Source organism: Aquarana catesbeiana, linkage group LG09 (assembly GCF_042186555.1).
Source record: "Aquarana catesbeiana isolate 2022-GZ linkage group LG09, ASM4218655v1, whole genome shotgun sequence".
Classification (NCBI taxonomy): Eukaryota; Metazoa; Chordata; class Amphibia; order Anura; family Ranidae; genus Aquarana; species Aquarana catesbeiana.
In genome coordinates this window covers 148,290,080-148,304,530 of record NC_133332.1, presented here as the reverse complement: position 1 = coordinate 148,304,530, position 14,451 = coordinate 148,290,080, and the positions used below count along the sequence as shown (strand labels likewise).

The window sequence follows — 14,451 nt, the reverse complement described above, 5'->3', positions numbered from 1 at the left end:
TGAAGCACATGACACCATTAGACCTATGGGAATGGAATCATTTGAAAGAGAGGCTTGGAAGGCACTCAGCATCATGTCTCCTCCTGAAGCACATGACACCATTAGACCTATGGGAATGGAATCATTTGAAAGAGAGGCTTGGAAGGCACTCAGCATCATGTCTCCTCCTGAAGCACATGACACCATTAGACCTATGGGAATGGAATCATTTGAAAGAGAGACTTGGAAGGCACTCAGCATCATGTCTTCTCCTGAAGCACATGACACCATTAGACCTATGGGAATGGACTTTGCATCATGTCTCCTCCTGAAGCACATGACACCATTAGACCTATGGGAATGGAATCATTTGAAAGAGAGGTTTGGAAGGCATTCAGCATCATGTCTCCTCCTGAAGCACATGACACCATTAGACCTATGGGAATGGAATCATTTGAAAGAGAGGTTTGGAAGGCATTCAGCATCATGTCTCCTCCTGAAGCACATGACACCATTAGACCTATGGGAATGGAATCATGTGAAAGAGAGGCTTGGAAGGCACTCAGCACCACGTCTTCTCTTGAAACACATGACACCATTAGACCTATGGGAATGGAATCATTTGAAAGAGAGGCTTGGAGGGCACTCAGCATCATGTCTCCTCCTGAAGCACATGACACCATTAGACCTATGGGAATGGAATCATTTGAAAGAGAGACTTGGAAGGCACTCAGCATCATGTCTTCTCCTGAAGCACATGACACCATTAGACCTATGGGAATGGACTTTGCATCATGTCTCCTCCTGAAGCACATGACACCATTAGACCTATGGGAATGGAATTATTTGAAAGAGAGGTTTGGAAGGCATTCAGCATCATGTCTCCTCCTGAAGCACATGACACCATTAGACCTATGGGAATGGAATCATGTGAAAGAGAGGCTTGGAAGGCACTCAGCACCACGTCTTCTCTTGAAACACATGACACCATTAGACCTATGGGAATTGAATTACATGAAAGAGAGGCTTGGATAGCACTCGGGTCCGCCATTTTGGATGACCCCGGAAGTGCCAATGCAAACAAGCCTGGGAGCTGGATTCTCATCAGAGGGGTCTTTGTCCCTATATAAAGGAGTCTGGCTGCAGTGGGCAAGTACCCCAGACGAAGTCTTGTATGACGAAACGCGTCGGGAGGACTCCACTGCCGCCATTTTACTTGCAAGCGCTTTTTATTCTGAAATGTAAGTGTTTTTCCTTTTAATAAATTTTTTATGGTTTACGGAATTACGCTATGAGCCCCTTCTTCATTACATGTGGGTAATGTCCGTTGGTGTCCGAGCTTCCATATGAAGAAGACCTCTTTGGGATAGCAACGTTACAACTTCACCATTCACCAGCCCTTGGTTCCCTACCTTCATTGCCAGTGAGCAATCCAAGCCTGTTTGACCCATATAGCGTATGCTAGGTGGGTCCCAACTTTCTGGTAAGCCTCCAGTCATCCTAGGTGGCGGTTTCGCACAAGGGTCTGTCAGCACATGTTGGATTACATACAGAAATCTCTCACGAGTATATGTTTTGGAATTTATCACCATTGCGAAATTTATGTTCACCGTATCTGCACATTCAGTTTTGGACTTTATTGCCATTTTTACATCCTGTTATCACTTTTGGTGACCCTAAGGCTTTATAACATAAGTGTTCTATATGTATGAATGTTCACAAAGTATACAAAACACTATCTTTTCACAATTCATTTTGCTATTATATGTGGTATAGCAATATTTTCTCTTTCTCATTTTTTAGCGCTACACTTGGTTATATATGAAGTTTCAATATTGCAGCTTCCAGGTCCTGTGACATCAAGCCCGTACTGTGCCTGAGCACACAGCACAATTCCCTGTACACAGGCAGATGGGGGCAGTGAGAAGCACTCCACCCCTGCATTGGCACTAAGAGCCTCATGCCCCCTCCACACTCTGCCACTGCTATTTGGCGCGTGGGGAGACCAGGACAAAGAGTAAAAGCAGTTACACACATAGAAACACAGCAGCCAAGGGGATGGGAAGCACATGGCACATAAACTATGGAGCCAGGAAACATGGGGTGCATATGGGGTGTTATCTCCAACTCCGTAGCATTCTACTATAGCTGCCATCAGGCTAGTGTTTTCTTGGACGCTTGTTTACCTTTTTGTTTGCCAGCGTACAGGATGAATAGAGCGTCTGATGCTCTGAACTCATTGGTGACTTCAAGGTACTGAAGGTAGTATTATATGCTGGGATTTATGAAAAGTTGACGTCACTTTTGGTGTAAATCCCGGATCTGTTTGAAGTAAGCGTCTATCATCGTGAATTTTGAGAAAAAAGGCTCTCAGACAGAGCCTGGATTTCCCCTATCCTACGTGCTGTAGCGATAGCCACAAGGAAAACAGTTTTGAGTGTCAGCAGGCGTAAAAAATTTTTTGTAGCGGCTCAAAGGGACTTTTGATGATCCCCATCAGTACCACCGACAAATCCCATGTGGGAAATTTTTGTGCCTTGGGTGGTCTGTATTTTGCCAACGCTCTGCAAAAGCGAGAGACCCATGGGGTCTTCTTGTAGTGTCCGTTCTAGATACACCGAAAGCGCTGCTATCTGGACCTTCAGCGTACTGAGCGCTAGACCTTTATCAGCACCTTGCTGTAAGAACTCAAGAATAGTCAATGTATCCATCTTTTGTCTGTTACTTTCAGCGCACCAGCTGTTAAATTTTCTCCAGATCTTTCTGTAGATGGCCCTGGTGTTCGGCTTCCTAGCGCTCAGAAATGTCAACAAAAATTTGTCAGAGTCCTTCCGATCTCAGGATGTCTTCCTCAGTAACCAGGCCGCCCATCTGAAGCTTTCTTGTCTTAGGCCTGATAGGGGTCCCTGATACATCAGGTCGTCCCTGTGAGGAAGTAGCCATGGCTCTTCTGCTGAGACTGAGGAGCTGAGAGAACCAGGCTCTCTTGGGCCAATATGGTGCTATCAGTATGAGCTTTGTTTGCTCTTGTAAGAATTTCTTCACCACCCCAGGAATCAGATGTACCGCAGGGAAGGTATAGCACATTTTTAATATACCATGGGTTTTGGAGTGCGTCTAACCCTAGAGGCCGGTCTTGCTGGTTTAGCGAGAAGAAACAATTAACCTGGGTGTTTTTCCCAGATGCAAATAGATCTATATTTGGTACTAGGGTATAGGGTGTGATGACTTCTTAGTTGGCCTTGGAAGTGTTCTATGGCTTTGGCTATTGCCATAAGCTCCCTCCAATTGGAAGACTCCTGGGCTTCTTCTGGGGACCATCTCCCCATAGCAGGTTGCCCCGCTATGTGGGCTCCCCATACCCAACTGCTCGCATCTGTGATCAACTTCCGTGAGGTTGGGCATGACCATGCCAGGCCCTGGTTTAAATTTGTGTGGATCCTCCAACACCAGAGCGACCTCTTCATAGAGGTTGGAAGTAAGAGCGTCCTGTCCAGATCTTGTTGATTTCCTAAGAGAAAGACTTGTAGGGGCCTTAGATGATATTGGACCCCTTGTACTGCTGGTATCGTTGAGGTCATCAGACCCAGAACCGACATCAGCCCCGTGACTGATATCGGGAGATTGTTCTGTACAGAACTTACTCTTGACGAGGCTTTGAATCTTCTCCTCCGGTAGGGACGTCTTCTGCTCTATGGAGTTGAGCAGATATCCAAGAAACCAGATGTTCTGAGTGGGACACAGGTTGGATTTTTCGATGTTTAAAATCCAGCCTAGTGACTTCAGCCATAGTTGAGCTTCTGCCAGGTCTTTTACCAGCTACACTTCTGACGTTGCTGCGAATAGTAGGTCATCTAGGTACGGTACTACAGCCATCTTCTTCAACCTCAGAGGAGCCAGGGCTTCTGCTAGGACTTTGGTAAATATCCTCTGTGATGAGGGTAGCCCCGAAAGGAAGAGCCCTGCTCTGGAAATGATACTCCTTTCCCTCTATCTCCACTGCCAACCTCAGGTATCTCTGGGACTCTTCTCGTATAGGAATGTGGAGATAGGCATCCCCGACATCCATGGTCGCCATGAAAGTTCCTGGTTGAAGGATATTTTTGACTGAAAATATGGATCCAATGCGGAATTTTTTGTATTGTATCGCTTAGTTCAGGGGTTTTATATTTAATATCGAATCGAAACTTCCCGGAAGGTTTTTTGTTCACAAAAACGTGAGAGGATCCCTGGGAAGTTTCGTTAATAGAAATCTCTCTGGAAGATGACAATTGAATTCCAGGGAGTAACCCCTTGCTATGATGTCTAGAATGAACTGGTTGGCTGTCGTCTTCTGCCATTGAGGTAGGAAGGTAGCCAGCCTTCCCCCTACTGGCGTTCTGTTGTCATTGTTTTGAGGGTTGACTAGAAGAGCCAAAGAGGACATTAATCTTTAGCTTCCCCTTGTGACCCGTCCAGTTTTTTTCGGGGTAGTCTTTTTCTTGTGGACCCTCTCTTTAACCACGAAAAAACCTTGTTTGTGGAGGTTTGCGTTTTTTCGGTCGGGAAGGTTTTCTTCCTGTCCTCCCTGCTTTCTAGGGCTCCATCCAAGCCTGTTTCGAACAGTCTCCGGAGAATGGGAGGTTGCATAGTCATATTTTGGATGCAGGGTCCCCTGACCAGGTCTTCATCCAAATAGCCCATCTGGTTATGTACCCGACTGCCTTAGAGAGAATCGGTAGAGTCTTCAAAAGTTCTTCCTTAGGCGTGACATTTTTTATATCGTCCTGCAGTTGGGAGAGCCAAAATTCAAGGTTTCTTGCCACGCAAGTGTTGGCGAGTGACAGCTTCAGGCTGGCGACACTTGTTTCCAAAGCTATCTTTAGGATAATGTTCCCCTCATATCCATACACTCTTTTACATGTCCCATATCTTCAAAGGCCAATGAAGATTTTTTGGAGACTTTTGATAGTGTCGCATCCAATTTAGGATTATTCCACACTTCCTGTAGTTTGTCACTGAAAGGGAACTGTTTCTTATGACTAGCTGCAAAAAAGGACTTCTTTTCTGGGTCTGCCCACTCATTCCTCACAACGTCCGACATCACTTGGTGAACCGGGAATAGTTTGGACTTTTTCTTCCTAAAACCTTGGTACAGCAGGTCATGTTTTGATAGAAGTTCTTGGTTGGGTACACGCCGCCCTGCCAGGGCTCGCCAGGGGGACAACGCCCTGCTGCCTCTCTCCACGCGTGGTCACAAAGGAGGGTTGCCTGCGGCCTCTAACCCGACCTCCTCCACCAAAAAAAAAACTGTAAGGGTGCACTCACCCCTGCAGCCCAGAGACATCCATAGCTTCCTCCCTGCTGCAGGCTGAGACCCCTGCCCCAGCCCAGCCTTTGAAAGATGGAGCCTCCGGTGGTCCTCAGGCAACATGTCCCCTCCAGATGGAGGAAACACCAAGACTGACCAGGGACCTGAGGGATCGCCTTTTAAAGAATTAAAGTGGCAACGTGTTTCCTGTCTGGAGGGAAGAACTCAATCTCTCAAGGGCTGACCTGGAAGACAACTGGGGGAAAATACCTTGCGCTCTGGGATGTACAATAAAGAAACAAACTGTTTTTTTTTAAATATTAATAGGTCTTGGTCCTGGAGCTTGGAGGCTTTGCACAGTTTTGGGTGGGATAAAGCCTAGGTCTATGTCTTGCCCATTATCTAGAAATTGCTCATTTTCCTTTAGCTGTTCACATGCCTTTTTAAAGCTGAGCTGACTAATGCTAGAGGCTCTCGTTCACTCTCTCGGCTGTGAGAGCCTGCTGATGGGGGAAAAGATTCAAACAATATATCAAATATTTCTCTACGCAGCTACCAAAAACCTGTTTGTAGAGCTAGCCAACACCAAAAATCAAATCTAATAATTAATATAATGAAAAAATATAGCACTCTACAGCCTATAGTGATGAAATCGAAATGTGAACATATATGCACCAAAAAAAAAAAAATTAAACTAAAAACATTGACATTAAGTAAATCACTAACATTCACAATCCAATATTAAATAAATAAAAACACACATTACATGGCACTCCACCCAAAAGTGTTACAAATTTATGTTCTTATGTTTGTTGCTGCTCAAATTCCTCTAGCCCACATCTCTGGCTCAACTCAGCTACGATATTCTAGTGAAACATAAATCTGATGGAGGTACTGGACTCCCCCACCTCAAACTCAATCACTCTGCGGCGCTGTCGTGTAGGGTCCTGGATTGGTTCTGCCATCGCCTCTAAACAGTGGTTTGCCTTTAAACGGATGGAACTGCTAGCGTCTGTTCCCTGGATCCACCCCACTGATTGTCCACTCTCAACCACATCGTCTCCCTTACTATCCTCTCTTCTTTCCATTTGGGAAAGGGCCATTAGGACCTATGGTGTTTCTTCACACCCTAGCCCAGTGAACTTTGGCACCCCAGATGTTTTAGAACTACATTCCCCATGATGCCCATGCACTCTGTAGCGTAGTTGAGCATCATGGGAAATGTAGTTCCAAAACATCTGGGTGCCAAGTTTCGCCATCACTGCCCTAGCCAGATGACCCCCATCCCGGGAAACCCAGGGTTTCCACCTGGACTGAATCCTGAAGTCTTCCCCCTATAGCGAACACTGAATTCATTGCTTATTCGATAAGGGCTAGGTCAAACCGGGTTAAAAACACTTCGAGAAATTGTGCCCCTGTCCCACCCCCGCCGAGGTCAGTGGATGCCTTGCTTTCAACTCTGACACGTCATCATGTTATAATATTAGCATATAATAGTAAATATATAAATATATTATATGCTAATATTCTAACATGATGGCGTGTCAAAGTTGAAAGTAAGGCATCCACTGATCTCGGCGGGGGTGGGACAGGGGCACAATTTCTAACAAAAACACATTATAATATTACACTGCCGGCACCACACTGGACCTGTACAGCACCCTGCCAGAAAATGCTTTGGTCAGTCATCATACACAGGGCTCCATACACGCAGGGTCCAGTGCCATAAGGTTGCATTACAGACAATCCTCACGTTCACCCATTTCCATCGTAGCAGGATCCGGGTTCCATCCACCTTAGGGTCACTGCTGTAGGAATGGTTACAAAAAAAAAAAAAAAAAAAAAGCAATCTTCCGATTCCTACTGGAACAGTTTAGGAACCTGGTAGCATTTTGTGCAGAGAGCTGTACATCAGTGACCATCACCTTTAGACACTGGCGAACAAAATGGAGGTACTTCCTGTATCGGAGGGGTTATATAAGGTAGTCATGATTTATAACCTGCACTGTGTCCCGTGACATATGAAAAAGAAATTACAAATTTGTAGTCAGCGGTATCATGGATGGACCTCTGATTATACAGTATACACCTTTGCAAAGTGGTGAACCGCAGTAACGTGGGCACTACCGAAACACGTTAATGCAGTAAGGCAACTCAGCACAGATGCACTTGTGTTGCAGTGAACTACAATGCACTATTGAGTGTTGCGGTACAGCATGAAAAATGCTGAATGTCTGTTGCGCGGTCTGTTCTTGTTTTTGGTGTTAACACTTGATGTGTTGCGTTGAGACAATCCATTTTAAAAGAAACTAGAACGGGAGGGTCTGAAAAGGCCCTAAAAAGGTAGGTGGTACGGGGCTTAGTTTTTCATGATATTGTCATGAGTAGCATCCTTTCTTATATACTGTAAAAATCATTAATAGACTCACTTTATGTTCACAAAAGATTCGTTTTGACTAGATGTTTTAAAGAATCAGAATAAGTGTCTCTTCGGAGTAGGTTACCAAGTTCAAAAGACCCACCTGAGGCATATCCTGTACCCCGCCTGCTGCGCCCTCTGTTGTTGTAGGGACGTCCTCCCCGTCCAATACCACTGCAGTCCTCACTCAGATATCCCTTCTCTTTATCAGGACGATTCTGTGGAGGCCTTGAGCTAGCTCCGATCTGCCGAAGCTGTTCATCAATCTGAAGACGCTCCAAACGGAGTTGGTCTACTTCCTAGCATCATTGAAAACATATTAGATCTTTGTATCCCAGTAAAATAAAGAAAAGACAACATTCAGTGGCATTTCTGACCTCATATCTGTGCATGAAATACAATAATTTTAAAAGATCATATAAACCTTTCTTGAAATGCATGTTGATCTAAAGTTGTAGAAATTACCTTTAAATAGTTCAGGTGATAGTCCAGTAGAACTGTTGCATTGGTGATGCTGTCCTTTGTACCCACAAAAACAAATGGAACCATTCCCTGAAAAAAAAAACATGGTCACAATTCACAAAGGTATATGGTAAATATGCACAGAAAATAGGATTCTTTGTAGCTCCCCATAAAATCCCCTTTTCTGGCTTCATTGACAGAGTACATCATATTCTTGACTGTCAGGTTATGGCGCCACCTTCAGGAGTAGGCAGAACAAAAAAAAAAAAAAAAAAAAAAAAGCACAGCACTGCCTTTGAGCAGTCCTAGTTGATAGTAAACCCCCTCTCTGCAATAGGCAGCTCAGTTCATCACAAAGCAGTACAAACAAGAAAAAAACCCAAAAAGGAAGGATGGGCGTTGTGTCCGTCAATAAAATTCAGAAAAAGGGATGATAACCAAAAAAATGCCGTTTTCTCTTTCATTCATTGAAAAATACAGCACTGCATATTCTTGACTGAGGACGTTACAAAGCAATACCATAATGGGGGGTGGGTAACCATAGAAAAACATGCAACAGCACCGGAGAATCCCCCAGAAGAGAAACAAGAACCCTCAAACAGTCGCTTGCAAAACCTTGTGGCCAAAACATGCAATCTGAAGAATCCCAAACAACAATTTTGTAAAACTTGGTATCTGATGTCGGAACACCCAGGAGGCACTAATCACCCTGGTAGAGTGTGCTGTATCGGGGGGGGGGGGGGGGGGGAAGGAGCCTGACCCTTAATGGCATAAGCCTGGACTGTCTGCCTGGGGGTGGGGAGGCATAAATGAGTTGATAATGGTTCCACAGCACCACTAGAGCAGCCGTCACATCCGCCAGGGGATCCCGCATTTTTGCAACGCGTCTCGACACCTTCCTGTTGAGACGAAAGGCCAGGGGCCATTCTCCTTGATCCAGCATCTGACGACCAAGGTGGTACACACCTGCCAATTGTTCATGCCCAGATTCTAAATGGCAGAAAGAGCTTACAAGTGACGTTCTACCCACTGAAAAATGTGTGAGGCCTCCAGTGCCGCTGCCGAACCCCGCATTACGACCCGGCAATTGAAATAGGCCACTGCTGTGGCATTGTCTGACTGGCTCTTGACTGGCCGCCCGCAAAGAAGCTGGGTCGACCTTGTGCTCAGAACTCCCCCTCAGCTAGACATGCTGCTGTCCATCATGACCACTGTCCAATGGAGACAGATTAACTACTTTCCAGCCCAAAGAGTGAGACTGAAGCTACCAGAGAAGGGAGGGTCCTGGTCAAATGTCCCATGCGGATCTGGTTGTCCATGGACAGAGGAGACTTATCCCACTTGGACAGGGAATTCTTCTGCAGGACCCTTGTGTGAAACTGTGCATATTGGACTGCCAAAAAAGGTGGACACCATGAGACCTACATGCAAGAACCTACATGCAAAAAATTTAGAGAAGACCACCTGCGAAGACAGCAAAAACGGAACCGGAGGTCCAGGGTTTCTGAAGCTTGTCCAGCATGTGGAACACCTTGGTCTGTGCATGTCGAGAATTAGTGTCAAATATTCCAGACGCCTGAGTCAGAGAGGACTTCTGGAGGTTCAATACCCAGCCCAACTTCTGCACAGTGCGCATGGTGATTGCCACGCTGTCCATCAGCAGAGAATGAGACTCCGCTCACAGGAGGTGGTGGCCTAGATGGGTTATCATTGCAATCCCCCATGGTCTCAGCAATGCCAGGACTGGAGCCAGTACCTTAATGAACACCCGGGGGGCGGAGGCCAGACTAAAAGGGAGCGCTACAAATAATGATAATGTACATCCTGGACCACAAAGCACAGGAAGTGCTGGTACAGATGGCAATGTGCAAATACGCATCCTTGATGTCTATGAAGGCCAGGAAATTTCCCTGATGAAGGGAGGCCACCACAGAACGAATTGATTCTATCCTAAACCTATTTATTTTCACAAAGCAATTCAGGGCCTTAAGGTCCAGTACTGGACAGACACATTCCTTCAGAACTCCTTCAGAACCATAAACAGGTTTGAGTAGAAGCCCCCTTCCTGACTCCTGAACCGAGAAAAATTGGCTCGGTAGCTGCCTATTGCAGAGAGGGTATTCACTACCTGCTAGGACTGCTCAAAGGCAGTGCTACGCTGCTTGTTTTGATTCTGTCTACTGTTCTACTCCTGAAGGTAGTGCTACACTCCTATAATCAAGACTATGAAGTGCTTAGTTTGTCAGTGAACGAAAGAGAAATCATCCTGGCAAGTCTACAGTGCAAAACATATGGACATAAGTCATATGAGAATAACAGTTCCGCTGCACATTCAACTGGGTGCAACTTTACATTATTATTTTTTATTTTTTTTGTTACCAATACAGCAACTAGACCATGAGGCTCAAATTGGTCAGATCACCAGCACAGCGGATGGTCAACAAATATAAGGAATAGGCTGGTGTCTGAGTATCTCAGCATTCTATATTATCTTCAACAGAACCATCAATGTTTGTTGCTTCTTGTCAACAAAGTGCTTACCATCTCTTATGTTAGGTTGGCCCTAAATTCTGCAATAATTTGTCCACCACTAGCTTGAAGTTGGTTTCCAGCTTTTGGTGAAGCTTAAAGCGGTTGTAAACCGCTGAAATAAAGAAAAAAAAAAGAACCCTGCAAGACAATGTCTTAATGATGCATAATAGCCCATTATGAAATGCTTATCTTAAAACGAAGCCCTCCCAGCAGCGCCCGGTCACTGCTGAGTGGGCTGACATTTTCCTCCAACTTTTCTTCCGGGTTTGCAAGCTTCAGCACTGACTGGCCGAGGCCGCAATGATGTCACTCCCGCGCATGCACATGGGAGCTCTTGGTTCCGGCAAGAAGCTCTGAAGATCCAGCATGGTATGATGTCAGCAGCTGCATGAAGGGTGAATAGCTCCTAAATGGTGCACGTTTAGGAGATATTCATTTTGCCTACAAGTAAGCCTTATTATAGGCTTACCTGTAAGCAAAAATAACAAAGCAGGGTTTACGACCACTTTAAGTCGTTTGATTGGGCCAAGCTGGTCCAACCAAAAAACTATTCTTACCTTCACTAACAGATGCAATGGTTGTCAATGCTGTATGAACTGTATGTAGCCTCAGCTACATCCAATATACAGCACTATGTTCCAGCAGTGGGATGGGAACTTCCTGCCCCACACCTGGTACAAAATGGAGTCATGAATAAATACAAAGCTTGCTCTGATTAGTGGAGGCAGAGAGGTGGGTGGATGATGTCACAATCTCCGCCTCAGCCATTCAGAAGCAGCATAGCGAGACTCAACCCAACTATTTTGTCTCGGGTGTGGGACGGGAAGTTCCCACACTTGAGGTTATCTTCCTGCCTCTCTACCAATCAGAGAAAGCTTTGTATTCATTGATAAAATACAAAGTTCCCTGTGAAAGGCTGAGCGCAGGTCCGGGTGTGAGACAGGAAATTTCCATCCTAGTGCTGGAATACAGCGCTGTATACTATATGTAGCTGAGGCTACATACAGCTTAAACAGAGCTCCCCTCCCAGCTGCTGCATTTCTCTGTGAAGGTAATAGTTTTAATGAACCAGTTTGGTTCAAAACAAACTCAATTTTAATAAAAGCTGGAGATCAGCTTTAAAGCTAGAACTTCACAAATCAGTTCAGAAATTCCATCTTTAACCTTAAAGGTATTTTAGCAACTATGCATTTTTAAAGCTTAAACCCAAAAATACCCAAAGCTCCAGAATGGGGGTGGTCCCTCTGCATCTGTAGGGAGTGGGGAGACCAGTGATAAGGCTAGAGAAAGTCTGTTGGAGTGTGGAATAAGGTTTCTGCTTATTTCTGCACCTCTAGACATAACAAGCATTCGACCCTTGCAGTGCTATTTTTCTTGTTCTAGCTTCAGCTTTAAGGTTAAACTGCCCTCTAATTGTATTTTAAAAACAGGTTCAACTAAGTCTATGTTCATCAGCTCTGAAACTAAAAAACAAAATACAGGGAAACAAAAAAAAAATAAAAAAAAATAGTTACTATATACTATGGACTGAAAGAAGTGCTAATAGCTGCTGCCCCCACATATACTAACCGCCAAAAAGGTAGATGGTCAAGAGGAAGTGTATAAATGGGTGGGTGGAATTGGCGCTGCGAATATGAAATGTGCAATCTCATGTGTCAAATAGTCACGTGCAAAAACAAAATAGGCATATACAATTTAATGCAAAAAGTGCTGAGTGCAAGTGCAAATTGCATATGTAACTATGCCACAAAATAAAGTGCAAATGTGCAATAATACAAATATAATCAAAGTATCTGTGTGGACATGATAACATAAAAGTCTGTAAATTCAAATAAAAGTCCACAAATTCATATAAGCTAAAGTTCAGTGGTAAATTAGAGTGAAGTAGGTGCTGCCAAAAACGTGCATGCAATCGGGCAATATCTTCGTGTCACACTCATGCCCCCCTATTGTGCTGCACGCACCCGATGACACTACCCATCAAAGGGTAACTAGCCTCCACAGTCTCAAAAAAATTGTAGATGGGGTCCTCACAGCTACCTACTTAGTCTTGTCCTTCCACAGTGAGCTCATGAAAAGGCAATAATGATAGTACCCATATCGTGATTCCGTGCAACTATTTTATTGCACAAGATAATCAGTAAACTTACAGGAATCCAAACGAATACAAGCGTTGTATACAAAAACTAGGAAGTCTGGTACGGTGCAATCCACGGACCAAAACTGGATGTGAGGTCATGACGCAATAGCTCTAACTTGCGCATTTGTCAGTGACGTCATTGGAAGCAGCCCCTTTCAGTGACATCATTGGAACCGGCCGCTTCAGATGTCGCCCCTGTGATGAAACACGCTAGTTGGAGGGTGGAGCTATTGCGTTACATCCGGTTTTGGTCCATGGTACGCTCCGTGACCCGGACTTCCTAGTTTTTGTATACAACGCCTGTATTCGTTTGGATTCCTGTAAGTTTACTGATTATCTTTCGCAATAAATTAGTTGTACGGAGCCACGCTATGGGTACTACCATTATTGTCTTTTCATGAGCTCACTGTGGAGACTGAGGTAGTTTTGAGGTCCCCATCTACAGTCATTTAAAACTGTGGTGGCTAGTTACCCTTTGATGGGTAGTGTCATCTGGCGAGTGCAGCACAATAGGGGGGCACGAGTGTGACACAAACATATTGAGGGAAAAAAAGTCTATAGATTCAAATAGAAGTCCACAAAATTCATATACGCAAAAGTTCAGTGGTAAATTAGAGTGAAGTAGGTGCTGTCAAAAACGTGCATGCAATCAGGCAATACAGTGAGGGAAAAAAGTATTTGATCCCCTGCTGATTTTGTACGTTTTCCCACTGTCAAAGAAATGATCAGTCTATAATTTTAACGGTAGGTTTATTTTAACAGTGAGAGACAGAACAACAAAAATATCCAGAAAAACGCATTTCAAAAAAGTTATAAATTGATTTGCATTTTAATGTGTGAAATAAGCATTTGACCCCTTCGCAAAACATGACTTAGTACTTGGTGGCGAAACCCTTGTTAACAATCACAGAGGTCAGACATTTCTTGTAGATGGCCACCAGGCTTGCACACTCCTCAGGAGGGAGTTTGTCCCACTCCTCTTTTCGGATCCTCTCCAAGTCATTAAAGTTTTGAGGCTGACGTTTGGCAACTTGAACCTTCCCTCCACATTTTTGCTATGGGATTAAGATTTGGAAACTGGCTAGGCCACTCCAGGGCCTTAATGTGCTTCTTCTTGAGCCACTCCTTTGTTGCCCTGGCCATGTGTTTTGGGTCATTGTCATGCTGGAATACCCATCCACAACCCATTTTCAATGCCCTGGCTGAGGGAAAGAGGTTCTCATCCAAGATTTGACGGTACATGGCCCCATCCATCGTCCCTTTGATGCAGTGAAGTTGTCCTGTCCCCTTAGCAGAAAAGCAGAAAAACACCCCCAAAGCATAATGTTTCCACCTCCATGTTTGACGGTGGGGATGGTGTTCTTGGGGTCATAGGCAGCATTCCTCCTCCTCCAAACATGGCGAGTTGAGTTGATGCCAAAGAGCTCGTTTTTGGTCTCATCTGACCATAACACTTTCATCCACTCCTCTGAATCATTCAGATGTTCATTAGCAAACTTCAGACAGGTCTTTACATGTGCTTTCCTAAAAAGGGGGACTTTGCGGCCGTGGCAGGATTTCAGTGCTTCGCGCCGTAGTGTGTTACCAATTGTTTTCTTGGCGACTATGGTCCCAGCTGCCTTGAGATCA

General features: G+C 44.7%; 1 protein-coding gene across 4 annotated transcripts in view; it reads right to left on the bottom strand.

Moving 5' to 3' along the window:
* FMR1 (fragile X messenger ribonucleoprotein 1) overlaps positions 1 to 14,451 on the bottom strand; it is a 102,993-nt gene that overhangs the window by 22,883 nt on the left and 65,659 nt on the right. For all 4 annotated transcript variants that reach the window (XM_073599266.1, XM_073599262.1, XM_073599264.1 and 1 more), the window contains 2 exons: positions 8,154 to 8,240; positions 7,792 to 7,987 (listed from right to left, as the gene is read on the bottom strand). In XM_073599266.1, coding sequence (XP_073455367.1) covers positions 7,792 to 7,987; positions 8,154 to 8,240 — 283 coding nt within the window. The remainder of the gene's footprint in view (positions 1 to 7,791; positions 7,988 to 8,153; positions 8,241 to 14,451) is intronic.